The sequence below is a fragment of the Myotis lucifugus genome, unplaced genomic scaffold (assembly GCF_000147115.1).
Source record: "Myotis lucifugus unplaced genomic scaffold, Myoluc2.0 scaffold_144, whole genome shotgun sequence".
NCBI lineage: Eukaryota > Metazoa > Chordata > Mammalia > Chiroptera > Vespertilionidae > Myotis > Myotis lucifugus.
Window position 1 is genome coordinate 739,782 of NW_005871192.1, and position 20,409 is coordinate 760,190.

Genomic DNA, 20,409 nt, shown 5'->3' on the forward strand with positions numbered 1-20,409 from the left:
TCGAGTCAAAAAGTTTGCCCACCCCTGGTCTAGGAGATCCCTCTGCCACCAGAACTACGATTCCCAGCATTCCTGGTGCTCCCCATGCTCTGGGATTCGCTTCTGGTCCTAGGGCTGCTACCAGAACTACTATTTCCAGAATTCCTGGTGCTCCCTGCGCTCTTGGTTTTCCCTTCCTGCTCTGTCTCCGGCCCATGGCCTCCCACTCTGCCAAGTCCTCCAAGCTGCCAGCTCGCCCTCTCTGCTCTTCGTCTGGCATCTTGGTGGCCAAGTTCCCCAAGACGCTCCACTCTCCGCCAGCTCTCCTGCTCTGCTCTCCGCCTGGCGCCTGTGTATGCAAATTAACCCACCATCTTTGTCAGGTTAAATTGGATACTCACTCCTGATTGGCTGGTGAGTGTAGTGGAGGGACAGTCAATTTACATGTTTCTCTTTTATTATATAGGATAATATTTTTCTCCTTTTTCTTTTTTTCTCTCTCTGGCTCTATTTTTAACCATTGCATTTTGATGCTGCTCATTTCTAATTGACAAGTGCTCAAATTTGTCTTAAACCTTAGTTTGTCTTTTAATAGTTGATATAATGGAATATTATTCAGGCTTTAAAAAGGAATGGAATTCTGGTGCATAATACAATAGGCATAGATCTTATGCTAAATGAAATAAATGAGCCACAAAGGACAATTATTGCATGATTCAAATTATATAAGATACCTAGGATAGTCAAATTCTAGATACAGAAAGTAGAAAGATAGTTACCAGGTGCTGAGAGAAGGCAGGCATTGGGAGTTATTTCTTAATGGGTAAGGAGTTTCCATTTAAAAAGATGAAAAAGTTTTCAAGATGAATGATGGTAATACTTACACATCCATATCTATGTACTTAATGCCAATGAACTGTATACCTAAAAGTGGTTAAAATGCTAAATTTCATGTTATGTATATTTTACCATAATAAAAAATAGGAAGTAGTAAAGCAACAGATACAAATAATTTGCACATAGATGAAATTGGATAAAGAAATACATAAGTAAACGTATGCTCTGATTTTTATTGTAGTTACGTCATCACTCTACTACCAGTTGTTCCTATGGCCTCCTCCTATCTGGACATGGACAAAGTGTCCTGTGTTTGTACTTCCCATTCTTCCACTGAGCAAGCATTAAAAGTGTTATAACCATACCACACAGTGTAGTGTAGTATAGTATAGAATAGTGCAGCATAGCATAGCATAGCATAGCATAGCATAGCATAGCTTAGTAGAGTAGAACAGCTTTGGAGCCAGATGGGTCTGAATTTGAATACAAGCTCTGTTACGTAATAGCTGAGTGACCTTGTCCATGTTACCACATCTCTCGATGCCTTGGTTTCTTCTTCTGTAACAGTATGAAGCATACTTCCCAATGTTGTGAGAGTCATTGTGAGAATGCAATGTTCTTAGAGTTTACTAATGGGAGCAGTTACTACTACTCTAATTATAACAACAAATACAACTGTGCAAGTTGAAGAAATGAAAAAGGAAAGGAAGTGGATGCTAATATATGTTTTTAAAAATTGTTCTCTGCTGTTCTTCAAAACTCAAAAGTGGAATTCCTATTTTTCATAAAAAATTGTTATTCATTATTTAAATAACTTAATTGCCCTCTCTGAAGTTGCCCACTGATGCAAGATAAGAAAATGAGATTACTCAGAGAGTAGGTATCAAAAATTCAGTGAGAATTCCCCATCACAAACACATTGGTTGTGCCCTTAGTCGGCCTTCCTGCCACGTCTCAATGTCTGAACTACTTATCTCTACATATCACACACCTCTCGATGAAGAAGAAAAGTCTTGACAGACTAGATATAATAACAGATTATCTATAGGAACATACTCCTTTATCAATATGAACAACTGAGAACTGTCTGTCTCTATTTGCTTGAATGGGAGAATGAACTCTAGTCTTATGGACCAGATTTGGGGTACAGATGGGGCTGATTTCTCATCAGGCTGGGGAGGGGTGATGGAAGAGGTGAGATGTGAGCTATCAATTAAAGAATGGCAGCAATACATTGGAACAAGAAAGGCAGGCTGCCAAGTCACCCCAAATCGGAAGCAGACTAGAAGGCTGGCCTGGGGCTTGAATCCAGGTGGGTCCTCGTTTTAGAACTGGTACTGTGCTTGCAAACCAGAAACTGACTCCTTGCAGCCCCACAAAAATCTTGCTGGAATCCATTAAGACATTGTTTGAACCCTAGTGAACTTTTGGCTGAAGAAGAGAGGAGGCTCATGTTTGCAGCAGAAGGTTCATCTTGTCCTAGTACAAAAAGATTTTAGTATGAACCAAGACAGAGGTTTTCCATGGCTTGTCTATCAGCATTAACTTCTGAGCATTTCCAGGCCATTGGATTCACCCACCAAAGGATGAAAGATGCTGCTCCCTGTCCAGGGAACAGGAGAACCACTCAAGTTGGAAGCACTTTCTCACAGACAACAGGCAGAATCATATCCATTTATTAACCAGGAAGACATCTCCTATGCATGAGTCCATACTGCACTGGCCTTGCTACAATTATTAATAATCATAAAGATGTTAGAACTTTAATGCAACTTGCAAAACATTGCCATGATGAATTATTTCCTATTACAGAAAGAGATCTGGGATATTTCTCAGACTGAAGCTCTAAAGAACTGAAATTCTGGACTTTTAGAAGTTCTAAATGCCTCTGTCAAATAATTTTACTATATTTCATGGGAACTACATACACTGAATAAAATCTATTTTTAGGTGGACTGAAGGCCTGATTTAGAAATAAACATACAAGAAAATAAAAAATGTGCAAACCTGTCACCATATTCATAGTCATGCATAGCAGCCCTAAGAAGTCCCCAGTGGCCATGACTGTGTTAGTTGATCCATTCCATAGCCAAGGCTAATAGGCTCAATAGTAGAGACACTTAAACTTGGCCAGATTGTCTCCCCTGGGATTTGAAAACTGACTGGAGACAGAGAGAAACAGAACATGGTTGGAGCAAGTTCTCTTTTGGAGACCTACGCTCATCTGTAGCTGAGGACCTCAAAGCCGCCCTAGTTCCTATGCCTCCTGACGCCTGGTCCATCAGCTTGTTCCTGGATTCCAGTCACCCAATAAGTGTTTTCTAAACAAATTGTTGAGGTTCCTGTCATTGGTCCTTATCCTTTCAATAATCTCCTCTTTTGAATTGAGTATATTTCTATTGCTTGCAACCACAAGAATCTTAACATAGTAAGGCACATGTATTTTGCCAGGAGGAGAAGTTATTTTTCTACCCTAAAACTAAATGTATAGAAGAAAATTTTATTTTATTATTGTTTGTATTATTTTGTTACTATTTGTATTCCCAGCATTTTTAAAAGGAGATGGCAAAACCCAAAGGAGTTAAAGGTCTTGAGAAATCTGGAAGAAAAGAAACAAGTGAAAGAGGTAATGCCAAGGGAAACCAACAGTAAATCTACAATAGCCTGGATTTGAAAAGCAGTAGTAGGCTTGAAAGATGGTGCAAGGCTGGGATCGAGGGAAAGAAAGATTCCATAAGTAAGATATGTAATTTCAAGAATAAGAATTTCACTTTTTCCTTTCATAATAACCACCTGCACAGTTTAATATCTTAAGATTTACAAAAATTTGAGTGGTTACTCCTAGCCTGATATTTATTCAGGTGTTCTTTTAGAAGCCTTTTATGTGGCGTCCAGTTGGCGTCCAGTTGATTTAGAACAAATTTTCAGGTGAGCTCCTTTTCCCCAGAAACGTGGCTATGTGATCAGCACCCAGAGTAGGTCTATTTTATTGATTTTTTACAGAGAGGAAGGGAGAGGGATAGAGAGTTAGAAACATCGATGAGAGAGAAACATCGATCAGTTGCCTCCTGCACACCCCCTACTGGGGATGTGCCCGCAACTAAGGTACATGCCCTTGACCGGAATCGAACCTGGGACCCCTCAGTCTTCAGGTCGATGCTCTATCCACTGAGCCAAACTGGTTAGGGCACCCAGAGCAGGTCTTTAGCCAAAGGATAAGACAGAGTAGGAGGAGCCTCACCAATAACAACCAAGCTTTGCCTTTCTCCTCTTCCTGATAGAAACTGAAACACCAATGGCTAATAGGGCCCCTAGTTCTTGGCATACATGGATTATTGCAGGCCTAACATTCAGGGCGGGTTTTTGTGGGAGGGATGTATGATTCTGAGAGACAGTATGATAAAATGGAAAGCGTAGGCTTTAGAGTCAGACAGACCTGGAATTCAATTCCTAACTCAGCCACTCACAAGATATAAGACGGGCAAGCAAATTGAACTTTTTGGGTTGTAGATGAGATCCCTGTGAGGTTTAAAAGGTATATCAAGTGCCTGGCATGGTTAGTGTACAATATATGAGGTGGGTTATTTTATTATTCTTATCATTACCGAGATGATAACCTTCCTAGCCTACACATCCTTTGGGGAAGGGCCAGAAATGCGAATAGCTACAGAGTCCAGGCTGTGTAATGATGTAGGTTTGAAAGTGTTCACACCGTCTCAAGGCCACAGCGACTATTCAGCTCTATCAAATGATTGCTGGGTTGAAGTGCAGACCAAATATTGCAGATCTGATTTTTTTAAAGGATGTGTCATAAATCTGGATTGTTACTAGAAATATTATTTTTAAATACTAGCAACTAATTCAAAATCCACACTATGTGTACAGAACAAAAGTTGTCACTGGGAGGTATTTAGCTGGTAGGTTGCTAGTTTGCAACCTCTGCTTTAGAGCCATGAAAGTCATCTGGGGAGAAAGCTAAAAAAATACTCTGAATTATAGAGAGAAACTTGAAGGCTAGTTGGGGAAAGTATAGGAGGCTAGACCTACGTAGCCTTAATGAAGCCATTCTACATATACATTGCCTAAGAGAGTATGTTTTAAATGAGCATAAAAATATTTCTCTGGACGAAAGCAAAAGCCCATGTATGAAAGGACTTGGTGCTCCTCTATGCTACCCCTTCTAAACACCCCTGGCTTCAGCATCTACCACATGTGGCTACAGCTGACCCACGACACACCGTGAGGAAGGGAAATGCAGGTGCCAAAAGAGATGCCCCTGTTTCAGCACTGAGGGTGTCTTGCCTTAACTAGCCAGATTATACCCTTTATCCAAGCAAAGTAAGTGCTTGCTACCCCTATTCAAGAAAAGAGAAGCCCGGATGGCATGACTCAGTGGTTGAGTGTTGACCTATGAACCAGGAGGTCACAGTTTGATTCCCGGTCAGGGCACAGTTTGATTCCCGGTCAGGGCACATACCCAGGTTGCGTGCAGGAGGCAGCCAGTCAATGATTCTCTCTCATCAATGCTGTTTTTCTCTCTCTCTCCCTCTCCCTTCCTCCCTGAAATCAATAATAATAATTTAAAAAAGTAAAGAGAAAACACATTTGAGCTAGAGCACATAAAAATCAAGAGTGGAAATGGCTGCATAGACATCATACCATGTAGCTCAATAAAAGGCCATTCTGTGGATGGATAAATCAACAAATGAACATATCTTTCTGTCAATCAACAGCAATACTGAGCTTTCTGCCTGAGAAGTTGAGTCACCCAGTGTGAAGAATATCTCCCCCACCAGGAGAACCTAGAGGACAGATAGGAGCAGCAGTCAAGTACAGTTGAGAACTAGAAAAACAAAACACTGGCTATGTTCTTTCATTTTAACATGATTGGCTACTTATTCCTCAGCTTCCAGATGCCCTCCCCCTTTCTGTGAAATATGTGTTTGTTTCTTTAAATCACCTGTCTCTACTAGCAAAGAAACTAAACTGGTACTCGAGTGCAGGCATGCACCTAGTGCACATGGGCTAGGCAGCCACCGGCTCCTGCCACCAGTGTGATCACTACAGCCAGTAGGTGCAGCAGCTCTGCGCTTGGCATTTCTGCAGGAATGGAAATGGTGTGCATTGTTTTTTAGAATGTTTATTGCTGGCAAGGTTCTTCACTTGTATTTTCTTGTATAGGACACCTATTTTTAATGGAATGCTCTGTCATAATTTAGCCTCAAAGGACAAAAATGCACTTAGTAATGGTGAAAGAGACCAACAAAATGAATAAATAATTCAAATCAAAAGAAAATAACTTAAACTCCTCTTAAAGGTTCTTAAAAACACACATACAAAAAGCATTTGCCACTTAGTACAGAGTAAAGAGCACGGGACTTGGCGCCGGAAGGGCTGAATTTGGGTCTTCTTGGCTCTGCCACTTGCTAATGAGAGACCTTGAGTACCTGCTCCTAGGTTCAGGGTCTTCAGAAATAGAATGAGGAGACTCAGCTGGCGATCTCCGAGGTCCCTTCAAAGCCATTGTTTTGTGATTAGCTTTGAAAGAGGTTCAAAGTATCTCCTGAGGCCTCTGAATTTGTCTTGGCCTCTCTGTTCTATTAACCACACAGATCAATGCTTGCTTTTCTCTCTAGATGTCTCAGGTTCTTAAGTGTTTTCTTGGATCACAAGTAGTGAACCCACAGCAAAAACACTTTGTTCCTTCTTGATTTGAGCTCCTCAGGGGAGTCTAACCAAAAGGCAATAGAAAGGACAGGTGGGGTTCATTATACTAATTTTAGGTGCTTGGTAGATTTTCTTGATGCTGGCAAGCGGCCCTTCCTCAGAGTGTTCCAGGAGAGAACTTGGCAACCATGAAAATTATGTTCATGGCTCAAAATCTGGAAGGTACCTGATGCTTTAAATTGTTTTTATTAAAATTTTGACAATGAAAGTAGCTACATTTAAAATGATTATCCCTTAGATATATGCCAATCAGCCAATGTATAATTACTAATGGTTTTTCATTTTTGGATTTGATTTTTAGCATGTTAAAACAATTATATGAAGTGACTTAAGATACCCAATTCGAAAAAGGCTTTCTCAATTCTACTTTATCGTGTTAATTGAACAATTTTATTTTTAAACCTAAAGCAAAGTTTCAAATCGTTCATATTTTTGATACATTTAAACCTTTCATTTCAAGTTTCTGGGAAGACTAGCATTTTATGGCCCCAAACTTGATAACCACATTAATATGGAGTTGAACTAATTAGAAATACGTCTGGAAGGTCGTCTAATTTAAACACGGAACATCCTGAAGGAGTACGCAATTTCCAGATCCGTTTGAATATATACAGTTAGGAAAGAAACTACATCACACTGGAATCCTGATTGATATTTATGGCCTTTGGAAACCTTGCATTTTGCTAGTTTAATCCCACCTTCAGCAATGCAAGTTCATCCAGAGAATCTGGTTGATATACTGAGCAAACCAACAGCTATCTTGATGGAGAAGGTTCTGGGTAGATCTGTGCCACCTCCTAAGCCAAATAAGTAAAGAACTACAAATTGGTAATCACACAATAGTCCCAGGGATGTGAAGTACAGCATAGGGAATATAGTCAATAACATTGGAATAACTATGGATGGTGCCAGGTGGGTACTTAAAATATTTGGCAGACCACATTATAAAGAATATGATTGTCTAACCACAATGCTGTACACCTGAAACTAATGCAATATTATGCAAAGATTACTGAATGTAATCTTTAATTGAAAAAAAAAAGAGTGGATGGCAAGAGATCCCAACTTCTAAATTATTTCTGGCCTAGTACCGTAAAACAACAACAAAAATTAAACTCACATAAATGGACTTTGTTTCATAGCCTGAAGGAAATGAGAACAAGGCCCAAATAGATAAAATGATTAAAAAGATATTTAGGATGAATAATTTAAGTGTGTTAGAGAGAGATCAGTCATCAAGAGACAAAAATAGTCAACAGAGAGATTTATTAATTCGTTGATCTGTGCATGCAACAGTCTTAATACACAACTCAACACAAAGAAACTAAAGATGAGTAAAATATGGTCTCTGCCAGTAAGGACATCTCAATCTACTGGACTAGATGGGCATGTAAATAAACATAAGACAAAGGAAACAAGAGAAAAATAGGTGCAAGAGATGAAAATGAATATTAGTTCCCCTGGGGAGTTTCACTGAAAAGCTGTGCCTTTGGGGGAAAAGGGAGACCTGAGGGCTGGACAGGAAAGCCTTCCAACCTCCCCAGAACCAAACCACAGTGCCCTCCTGTACTTAAGGGTTGCATTCCTAGTATTTAACACAACGCCTAGCAATAAATGCTCAATAAATATCTGTTGAATGAATGAAACTACAGTACTTAATCTCTATAAACCTCTCTTTCCTCCTTTAAAAAAATAACAATCCCAAATGGATTCATGTGAGGATTAAAGGAGATAACATATGTATAATGCGTACATAGCACAGTGCCTGGCATATAAATGCTCAATAAAGATCAGATATTACTATTAGTATTAGGCATTATGACCTCTATTTTTTACAGATTAAAAAATGAGGCTTAAAGCACCCAATAGTCCATGATCACACGGACTTCAAACTGAGTCCAAAACTCAAGCTCTTTCTCCATCTTGTGCTGCTACTGATTATATGGAGGTACTTGTGTTTGAGCCCCATCGCACTAAGACTGTAGGCTTCTTGAAGACAGGGAACATGACATTTACTTTCATATCCCTACAGTGCCTAATTCAGAACCACATGGCAGCCCTATTTTAAAAATTGACTGAAACTATCTGGGTTTCAAATATCTCAAATATAAAATGATAATATTAAATTGCAATATTTCAAATTCCCTTTGATGTTTTAAAAGTCTTCTGTGAAATCACTCAATGAACGAAGTGCAAATTTAATATATAATGTGGCTAAATAAATAATGCTTTGTTGAGCATTTACTATACTTGGGAAAAGACCTCTCAAACCCAAATTTATTTTCCTTAAACAAAAAGAAAGGAGAGATGTTCAACTTCCTGCCTAATAGCCCTATCCATTCATTCAGCATATATTCATTAAAGATCTATTGTGTGCTGGTTTCCAATCACTTTTAATCATACAAATATTTAGGGTCAGAAATGACTTCTTAGAACATGATGGATGAAGGGGACACTCAACTAGACTAATGGGTTAGTCACAGTAACTTTGTCAAAGAGTGAGATCAGGCCACTCTCAGAGCTAACACAGACTTTAATTTAGTCCACAGACTTTGCACTTCATTTAAAGACAACTTTCTTGAGATATAATTCACATGCTATACAATACACTCATTTGAAGTATACAATTCAATGGTTTTAGTAGATTCAACTTCTTGAATTATTTCAACAGCACTCTATTTACCTCAATATTATAAGTCCCCAACCCTCTTACTATCTTCTTATAACACGGGACCTGACAACTTCTATCCTTCTTCAATTTCAGGCTTCAATTTCAGGAACTAATTGGGTTTTTCCAGCTATCTCTTTCTCTGAACATTTTTGACCCCAGGTTTTAGTTAAACTGTCCTATGATTTACCACAGTCTAACTTTCTCCCACTGTGACTCCTACACATGACTCAAAAAATATAGGAAAATACAAATATATAAATGTTTGTACTATATGCAAATAAACAGGGATGCATGCTATTGTGGGTTGAATTGTGTCTCCCCAAAATATATGTTGAAGTTCTAACCCACTGTACCTGTGAATATGATCTCATTTGGAAATAGGGTCTTTGTAGACACAATCAAGTTAAGATGAGGTTTTACTCAGCTAGAATGGGCTCTAATCCAATACCTCTGTCTTTTTATAAGAAGAGAAAAGAGAGACACTGGCAGGAAAGTGTCATGTAAAGACATAGCGACGCAGACACACAAGGGAAGTTGGCCACGTGAAGATGAAGTAGAGACTGATGCTTCCAACTAGAAGCTAAAAAGAGGCAAAGAAAGTGTTTACCTAGAGTCCCAGGCTCTGAGAAGCATGGCTCTGATGACACACTGATTTTGGACATGTAACTCCCAGAATGTGAGAGAATACATTTCTGTTGTTTAAAGACATCTCACCATGTAAAGAAATGTGGGCTTTCATTACCCTGAACCAAAAGAGGGTGATTGGAATGATTCAAGCAGACAAGAAATAAGGTAAATCTGTATTTTTAGAAAAAGCACCCTGTTTACAGTGAGGAGAATACAGTATAGTGACTACAGTGTGTACTTGATTGATTAGGGTGAGGAAATGTAGTTTAGTGAAGATAGTATACTTTCCTTTATACTTGTCAGATATTCCCTCAGAGGTTAAGTTCTGAGAGGGTAGGGGCTGTGTGTTTTTCTATTCACTCATGTATTTTAAGTATCTAGTACACTGCTAATTCCTAAGTAAATATTTGTTAACCAAATGAATGAATGAATTCATTCCTAATAAAGGTATTATTCCTGAGGGAAGAGATCTTATTCTACTTTGTATCCTCAGTACCCAACACATAGCAGATTGTTAAGAGCAAAAACAATTTTTAGAAACTAAGCAATTTGCCAAAATTCAACTGTACTTCATTTCATCTTTACAGTATCAGGCAAAGAGGGAAAAAAGAAAGACTGTGCATTAAATCTTTTAAGCAACACAGGCTTCCATGTGGATTTAGATTACAAAACACAGAAGGAAAAATGTCCAACTCCTTGTTTCTGACATCACCACCTTTAGAATAACTGGTAGACATTTGATACTAGTGACTTAGGTCACAGACAGAGATGGAGAAATAATCATTCCATTCAATTCATTTCAAACTACTCACCACAGGAATTATTAAAAATGGAAAGACCTTCTTTGTTAGAAGTATGGTTCATTTTAATGTTTCCACAGTACTAACATCAAGACTCCATGATCCAATTTATTGCTTATTACTTTATTGTATTATTCATTTAAAACAATATTACATAATTACTTGAAAGGAATTCTCCTTTTTTGAAATGTCTTATTTTCTGAAATAGCAGCAAGTAATATTACAAATATGCAGATTCATTACAAAAGAGCTGGTTTATAATGTTACTTGGTCTTTTTCATCAATGTATATTAGGTATCAATTGATGAGTTTCACTAATTATAAATTACTTTTAACAGCAGCACATGTTCTATCTATAAATTTATGCCTCTCTCTCTCTCTCTCTCTCTCTCTCTCTCTCTCTCTCTCTATATATATATATATATATATATATATATATGTATATATATATATATATAACAGAAACCAGCTTTGTGCTTTACAACAAATATAAATGGGGCAATTTGGATAATGGAAATAAATGAATAGCAGCAGTACTAATAGAGCTGATCCTATTTGTGATGGCTCATTAACTCTGCAGGATGCAATTTTACTGGGAATCAGGGGTTAATAATGACACATCATGGAGCTATTAGCAAAAGAAGGTTTCAATAGGAAATTAACAGAAGGTCAGTTCATTCATTGAGAAGCCAATATCCACTTGTGAATGTATAACCACATTAAACCACTCACTCAAAAAGGCCATAAAGAGGAATAGTAAAAGAAAAGAAGTAATTTGGGTACTACTACTACTATTACTACAAGCTAGTATTTATCACGCTCATAGTAAGCACTTTAATGCATTTGGTTACCTAACCCTCACAACAATCCTCAGGTAGTTACAAATATTAACCATATTTTGAAGAGAAGGAGACTGATACCTAGGACTTTGCTCAAAGTCACCTAGCAATGAGTGGTGGCACTTAGATTCCAAACTAACTATGTTGCTCCTAACTATGCATATTGCCTCCCTCGTTCTATCTACCTTGTCTCCAACCTCACCTACTCTAGAAAAATAATGAGCAAATAAAAATACCAGTGTTTCAGTCTGAATTGCTAGTGATGGGGAGAGAAACCAATACAACAACCCTCTGGGGACAATGATCAGATCCCAGGAGGGAGGGAAAGGAGAGAATATGGTTTGAAAAGATATATTCACTAAACCTATTGTTTTTATATGTAAATGACAGAGTTAAAGCTGGGCAAAATTTTGTTCCATGGGCGCTGCTGAAGAAATAATGTAGGGAGCAGAGTTAAAAAGTGTTGATAAACATTGACATCCTCTGACCTTGAGTCTGCCGTTAACTAGCTGCAAGGTCTGGGAAAATGGCACAACCTGGTACAGCAATATTTCCTGTGGCTGGACTAGATGATCTCAAAGGTAGTGCTTTCCAAATGCTGGGGAACACTATCAGTGACAATTTCTGTGCTCTGGGGAAAAACTAAAATAAGTACAGCATAGCAACTTTCTCATTAGGCAAACCATATCCAATGTAAGGATTGTTCTTTATGCTGAAATCAGGTCTCACTACTTTCTTGTCAACATTTCAATAACAAAATGATGATGGTGAAAGTACTTGGTAGAAAGTCTTTTTATTTTCCAATGTCCTTACTTAGCAGAAGAAGTTGGTAACTTTATCTCATTCTATAAACTTTTTTGAATTGTTACAGGGTTATGAAATCCCATACAGGGAACCACTACTTTAATATATTTTGGAACTCAAAATGTTCAGGCCTTTTTTAAATATGTGCACAACACTTTATAGTTATTTAAGCATTTGCATATGATTATCTCCTTTGCTGCTTTATAGTTTATGAGACAGTCTCATTTTTCAGAGATTGAAAAATAGAATTTAGGAAGGTTAAGTAACTTGGTCAAGATGACAGATTACTAAAGAGCAGCCAGATTCCAATCTGTGTCATTTGGCTTTAAATCCTGTCTGCCTTTCAATCTATAAGTGGTTCATAAATCGGGCCATACAGAAGGGTCATAAGGTGAGTGTTCTAAAAACACAGAACTAATGAATCTAATTTCTGGGGGATGGGGTAAAGTTTTAACAGTTCTCCAGGTGGTATGCAGACGTGTTTGGGGACCACTGCTCAACACCAAACACTACTCTGTCCACCCAGCCTCAGTAGGAGGATTAAGGAGCTTTGGAGTCCTATAATCTGCCCAAGCTTCAGTTCTTCATCTCTGAGATGAGGATAATGCTGCCTAATAAGTAGAGTTGTAAGTATTAGAAAAAATATTTGTAGAAGTCCCAGATATGGTAGTCACTCCAAATTGGAAGCTATTTGTCTCAACAAACAAAAGTCCAGGACCAGACAGCTTTACTAGTGAATTCTACCAATCACTTCAAGGAGAATTAATACCAATCCTTCTCCAACTCTTCCAAAAAACAGACAAGGGAACACTTCCAAACTCATTTTACAATGCGAGATTACCCTGATACCCAAACCAGACAAAAATGCTACGAGAAAAGAAAATTACAGGCCAATACCTTTGATGAACATAGATGAAAAGATGCTCAATGAAATAATAAACTGAATTTAACAATACAAGTAAAAGGATCATACATCATGATCAAGTGGGATTTATTACAGGGATGCAGAGATGGTTCAACATCCACAAATCAATGTGATACAACACATTAACAAAATTAAAGATAAAAATCATATGAGCATCACAATAGATGCAGAAAAAGCATTTACAAAATTCAACATTCATTTATGATAAAAATGCTCAACTAATTGGGTAAAGAGGAAATATACCTCAACATAAATAAAGGCCATAGATGACAAGCCCACAGCTAATGTCATACTTAATGGTGAAAAGCTCAAAGCATTTCCTCTAAGATCAGGAAATAGACAAGGATGCACATTCTTGCCATTTTTAGTCAACATATTATTGGAAGTCCTAGTTAGAGCAATTAGGCAAGAAAAAGAAATAAAAATGTATCCAAATCTAAAAGGAAGAAGGAAAACTGTCACTATTTGCCAATGACATATTATATATAGAAAATTCTAAAGACCCCAGCAAAAAACTATTAGAACTAATAAATGAATCCAGTAAAGTTGCAGAATACAAAATTAATATAGAAAAATCTATACACTAATAACTACCAGAAAGAGATACTAAGAAAACAATCCTATTTACAACTGCATCAAGAAGAATAAAATACCTAGAAATAAATATACCTAAGGAGGTGAAAATCCTGTATACTGGAAACTATAAGACCTTACTCAAAATACTTAACAATGGAACAAATTAATGGGAAAGATATTCTGTGCTCATAGATTGGAAGAATTAATATTGTTAAAATGTCCAAACTACCTAAAGTGATCTACGGATTCAATACAATCCCTATCAAAATTACAATAAAAGTTTTCACAAAAATAGAACAAACAATCCTAAAATTTGTATGGAAGAAGAAAAGATCCTGAATAGCCAAAGCAATCTTGAGAAAGAAGAACAAACCTGAAGGCAGCCTATTCCCTGATTTCAAACTATATTACAAAGCAATGATAATACAAAGTATGATACTGGCATAAAAATAGACACATAGATCAATGGAACAGAATAGAGAGCCCAGAAATAAACTCACATAAATACAGTCAACTAATTTATAACAGAAGAGCCAAGAATATATAATGTGGAGAGGACAGTCTCTTCAATAAATGGGGTTGGGAAAACTGAATGGCCACATGCAAAAGAATGAAACTGCACTGTGTCTTACACCATATAAGCAAATAACCTCAAAATGGATGAAAGACTTGAATGCAAGGCCTAAAACCATAAAACTAGAAGAAAACATAGGGGAAAAGCCCATTGACATTGGTCTTGGTGGCAATATTTTGAATTTGACACCAAAAGCAAAGGCAATGAAAACAAAAATAAACAAGCAGGGCTGTATCAAACGAAAAAGATTCTGCACAGCAAAGGAAGCCATCAACAAAACGAAAAGGCAACCTACAGAATGGGAGATAGTATTTGCAAATCATATATTTGATAAGGGTAAAATATATCAAGAATTCATACAAATCAATAGCAAAGAAAACAAACAATATGATTGAAAAATGGGCAGAGGAGCTGCACAGGCATTTTTTCCAAAGAAAACATGCAAATGGCAAACATGTACATGAAAATGTGCTCAACACAAGAAGTAAGTATTGGCGAAGATGTGGAGCAAAGGGAACCTTTGTGCACTATTTGTGGAATGTAAATTGATGCAACAACTATGGAAAACAGTATGGAGGTTGCTAGAGGTGGGTGGAGTGGGGCAAAAATGGGTAAAGGTGGTCAAAAGGTACAAACTTCTACTTACAAATTAAGTAAATTCTGGGGATGTAATGTATAGCATGCTGATTATAGTTAACAATACTTTATCATATTTTAAAAGTTGCTCAGAGAATAGATCTTAAAATTCTCATCACAAGTAAAACAAAGTTGTAACTATGTGTGGTGATGAATTAACTAGATTTATTGTGGTGATCATTTTGCAACATATACATTTATTGAATCATTATGTTGTACACCTGAAACTAATATAATGTTACTAGAGGCTAGCTGCACCAATTTGCTCATGGGTGGGGTCCCTCAGCCTGGCCCACAATCGGGCCCTCTCGCCCAGTCCAGATCGGCTGGACACCAGCAGCAAGCTAACCTACTGGTCATAGCATCTGTCCCCTGGTGGTCAATGCGCATCATAGTGACTGGTCGAGCAGTCGACCGAACGGTCAACCGATAGGTCCGATCCTTAGCCTATTACGCTTTTATTATATAGGATATGTCAATAAAAAAAAATGGGAGGTATTTTACTGTCCAGTATGATTTTCTGAATAAGAATAAGGTATAAATTATAAATAGTAATGATTCTATAATGTTCCTGAAGCACATTCACAACAAATATAAGTAATGCACTCATTCATGACACTGGATATCTCTAGGCCTCAATTTCTTCTGCTGTGAAATAGCTATATGTGTTCATTGCTAAAGTGTCAAAAAGGCTAGGATTCCATAGTTTTGGTTGTGTAAAAGCCCAATTTTGAAAAAGTGGTTCTCAGTTGAGTATTAAAAGGTATAATTAAAATAATTGGTGCTTATAAATGACAAATATCTACAATTATGCTGTCATTTTCTATCAATGTCAGACTATGCTTGCTTTACAGTTTATAATTTATATCTGCTTAGCCTTAAAAAAATTGAAACAATATTCAAATGAATAAATGTAAGATATCAAATGTCCCTGAAGTAATTACTAACAGTCAGGAATATCTGCCTCCAGATTTTGTTCTATGTGTAGTTACACAAACACATGTATTATATTTATTTGTTTGTTTATTTATTAATTAACACATGTCTTTTACCATAGTATTCTTCAAGTACTACTATCAAATGTCAACAGACCAACTGTCTTCCATATTTATTATACTCTTACAAAGAATCCAAGCAAACAAACAAACAAAAAGCCTGGTGTAATTTTCCCATAAGCTTCATCTGTGCTAATTTTTGAGAGTGTTCCATCACTTACTGTTTATAAAAGAAAAACTGTGTTATATACTTCTTCAAAAAATGTCTGAGGCAATTTACAAACAATTATAATAAGACTAAAATAAAACCAGAAAGAGCAAAAAATGGGGTAGAAATAGAAGAGATGGAAAAATAGAGAGGGGGGATGAATTTTTCAGGGAACTAGGAAGAGCTGTTTATAAAAACTTCATATTTAAGTCAGCATTAAGATTTTTGACTGTTTAAAAAATGTGAAAACATGGCTTTTTCTTAGTAATTCTTACCAAAGGCTGAGCATACTAATTACCAATAAACAGATAACATTTAAATAAAGGACGTTTTTAAATTCTTTTGAGGTAGCAGTATTCTACCTCAAAATTCTACTTTTATTCCTCAGTCATCTTGCTGTTTTCTGTTCCTTTCTTTAAGAAGTTTTATAGAATGCAAGTAAGTTTTAATAATGAAAACACAAGACTATTATGGTAATGGAAGCAAGGATTAAAAATTGTATCCATGACCAATTCATATCAGTTGTAGTTTTTGATCCCCTGAGCATGATTGATTTTATTTATTGCTTTGTACCCTCCACCCTAGTTATAATCAAAATGAAAACGCCTTCCTCTCTGCTCCCGCTGTCACTGCCCTGGCTGAGGCTCCTGCTTGCCTTCACCTTGGCTGCTCAGAGCATCCTTTTCAGCTGCTCGCTTTGCCTCCAGGGCCTTCCATTTCCAGCATCCCATAAATGCAGCTATATTAATTTTTCTAAAGCTGAGCTATGATTAGGTCTTTTCTCTACTAGCATTCTTTCCTGCCCACTCACTTTATGATAGTCCTGAGTATGTCCTCGATTTCCTCCCAAACTCTCTCTCCTCACGGTGTACCTGGGGATACCCTGCTCTCTTGCCAAGAGGCTTGTTAGTGACTAAATTAAATCTGTGTTTTTCATCGCCGTTCATCGCCTCTAATAAGACATATAAATGAAGACAATAATAAGAACTGAACATGATTACTATGGATGTCACAATTCTTTACAGATATTGTACAGTTTACATTCTCCTCTAAATCTAACAAGTCACACTCATAAGAATCTAAGTTAAGGAGGTATGCTTATATTTATAACCAAAAGTCCAGCACTATCATTTCATATTTACTATATATAAAATTTATTATTTTGCTGCTGATATAAGATTTCCTTTCAGTTGCCAAGGTAAACTAGGCCAGCTGGCAGGATTAGCGCAGGGGAAAGACATACAACCTTGAACTCCCAGACAAACAGAAACAAATGAAACCTAATTTACTGACCTATCTTGTTTATTTTGGTTCAGTCATCAGCATAATATAGCACAAACAACTTTAAAGTAGATATCAGGAGTCCTGGAGTTTAGTCCCATTTCTGCCATGCCCAACTATGCAACTTTCAGAAAATCATACAACTTCTCTGGTCCTCATTTTTTTCATTTACAAAATTGGAATCTGTCTTGCTTTATTCAAACACTATACATGCAAAGGAATTATTACTGTTTTATTTGCCATTCCCTACAACATAGCTCCTTTTCTATATGTTTTCAATTCTCTATTACTTCCAAAACTTTTGTGGACCCCATAATTTCATTCCAATGACACTGAGAATTCTAGAGAAGGAAGCAAACACCAAATATAAGAAATGATGCTCAAATATATTGCTTTCTCGATTAGATAATCTCGTAGGCCTTTCTTAGCTTTAAAATAAGAAGATTCTATATTCAAATTTATATCTGAAATTTACATATTTCTTGTATATAAAGAAAACTTCAGATATATATAAACAATACCCCATCTCCTGAGAAGTGTTTAGACATGCCAAAATTTCCCTGTCTCAGGATTCTAGACCTCATGAAGGTTTAGAATGTCTGTTTCCCTCTCAGGGACATGATACCTTGCAGGCCACCCCACATCTTATGTAGTAATTCACACTACAGTTATTACTTTTATATCAGAATATAGATTTTAGTTTTAAATAAACCTGTGGATTCAAAACAACAAATTACTAAGGCATATTTTATGTTAATTCTTGTATCGCTAGTTGTGACATTAGAGATTCTGAAGAGAGAAAAATCCCACCAATGTCTTCTTGGGAGGGAGAGACAAAGGTTCTCAAAATGCCTATGTTGTGAGATATGAAACTGTATAGTGAAGTATATATAGCACACAGGACAATACAGCAACTGCTTTTTCCAAAAAGTAGGCTGGGCATCCTAATCCAAAGAGTCGACTTTAAAATCAAGATGGCAATCATACTAACTCTCCTTCACCTGCCTAACTCCCCTCCCAAAGTAGACATTGATAAATTGATACCAGAAATCAAACTTCTTTGCCATCCTGTTGTAAAGATTTACCTGGCTGACATCTGACCTAGCTGACACTGCCAAGTTCTTCAGGACAGTTTGCCTGAATTTTCAACAAAGGTACAGTTACAATAAAGGAACAAGGTTTCCTACATTTTGGAGATTATAGAGTCAACTTCATCTGAGTGATTCTGAAGCTCTAAGTAAATGAAAATAGATGCCTCCAAATACACATACGTGAAACATATTTTAGAGACAACCAAAGTAGAGGCAATTTCAGAGTCTAGTCTAAAAATGATATACAATACTTAAGAATTTCTATTCTTCCATATTCAAGTGAGACTCAAGGAAAGAAAAACAATTCTAGCCTACATTTCCCGAACACAAAATACACTGGTAGTTTTAACTGAAATTAAACCTCAATTTTCAAATCTGTCATTCTTTATACAGGAAATAAAAAGTAGTGCTGAGTGATCCAGATAGCAGGGCGATGGGAAAGGTATTTACATGAAGACACTCGAACCCTCTGGAAAGACAGAATGAAAAGAAGCCAGTACTTACTTGGCATAGGCCATTGATGCACATATCCAGGGTGTCTGTGTAGCAGCGAGTCCCATCTAAGACCTTAGGTGCGAGTTCAACAACCAGGTCTGTGCCTTTGGCCTGGCACTTGAGTGCGCAAGGGTTGTCAGGGTCGTTAGACACAGGAAGCCACTCATAAAACTCGCCATGGTGCTTGACATCATTATGAGCTGAGCATTGCTGAGCTCGGAAATCACCTGCTTCTGGTGGGCAGTCCTGGAGAAGGAAGTGGAGAGGGACAAATACAGGCTGAGAAGGGCACACATGTGGTCTTTCAAGGTCTTAGAAAACAAAGCAAATATTCTGGTCATATCATTCAAGAGGTCATATGATTATTTGGCCCTAAGAATGTGTAGATTTGAGAAAGCAATCAGCTTGCAGTATATTTTCTGACTGAAGTTAAATGGGAACTAAGCCAGCTTGAAATAGATCTGATTGATATTAGTTTCGAAAGTAACCACCTTGAAACATACAGTGGGGCCTTGACTTACGAGTTTAATTAGTTCTGAGACCTCGGAGTTTAATTCGTTCGGAGACCGAGCTCGTTAAGGAGCTCGTTAACTCAAATTACTCTGTCAACTCAATGCAAAAAATTGGTCAAGAGACAACTGGTATCTCAAAAAACTCCTTAGTCGGGACACTCGTAAGTCAAGGCCCCACTGTATTTTTGGAAAGATGTTTAGTGGTCCCATGGATTCCTCCACCTTACAATATCATTTTTATTTCCTTATAACTTAGGTAGGACTTAGTAAAATCAGAGAGTTAGCTGAAAGCATCTCTTGATATCAAGAGCTATGACAAGATTTTAGCCCCCAAACAGCAAAAAGTTATGGTAATTTCACTCAAAAATTTTTGTGGGGTTGTTCATGAGGTTTTTTTCTCTGAAACTTAGGGTGCAGAGTATCTAGAGTTAAACATGGTGGACAAAAAAGGTGAAAATAGCATGTATACATGGATTTCTTTAGCTTAAGGCAGCATGGCAGAGTGGAAAGGTACAGATATCCTCTTCAGATGGGAGTGTGGCTGCACAGCGTGGGTCTCACTGATCCTAGGTTTCCTTATGTTCAGAGCAGAGGCAACAATAGCACTCAGTTCTCAAGGTCATTCACTGTGAGCATTTCATGAGCTCATGTTGGCCAAATACTGGCACAAGGAAGATAGTACATGGTAGCTAATACTATTTAATGAAGCCACTGACGAGAGAGAGTTGGAGAATGAGATTTTCTGAATTTGAATATTAAATAATGTTGGCAAAGACCAGAGGAAAACAAGAATGTTTTAATGTACATTTTATAAAGGGCATTTTAAAATGTA

General features: G+C 37.2%; 1 protein-coding gene across 1 annotated transcript in view; it reads right to left on the reverse strand.

Moving 5' to 3' along the window:
• Positions 1-20,409, reverse strand: part of ADAMTSL1 (ADAMTS like 1) — an 863,772-nt gene that overhangs the window by 287,762 nt on the left and 555,601 nt on the right. Inside the window, 1 exon segment of the mRNA XM_014460878.2 lies at positions 19,075-19,311. Within this exon segment, the coding sequence (XP_014316364.1) occupies positions 19,075-19,311 (237 nt within the window).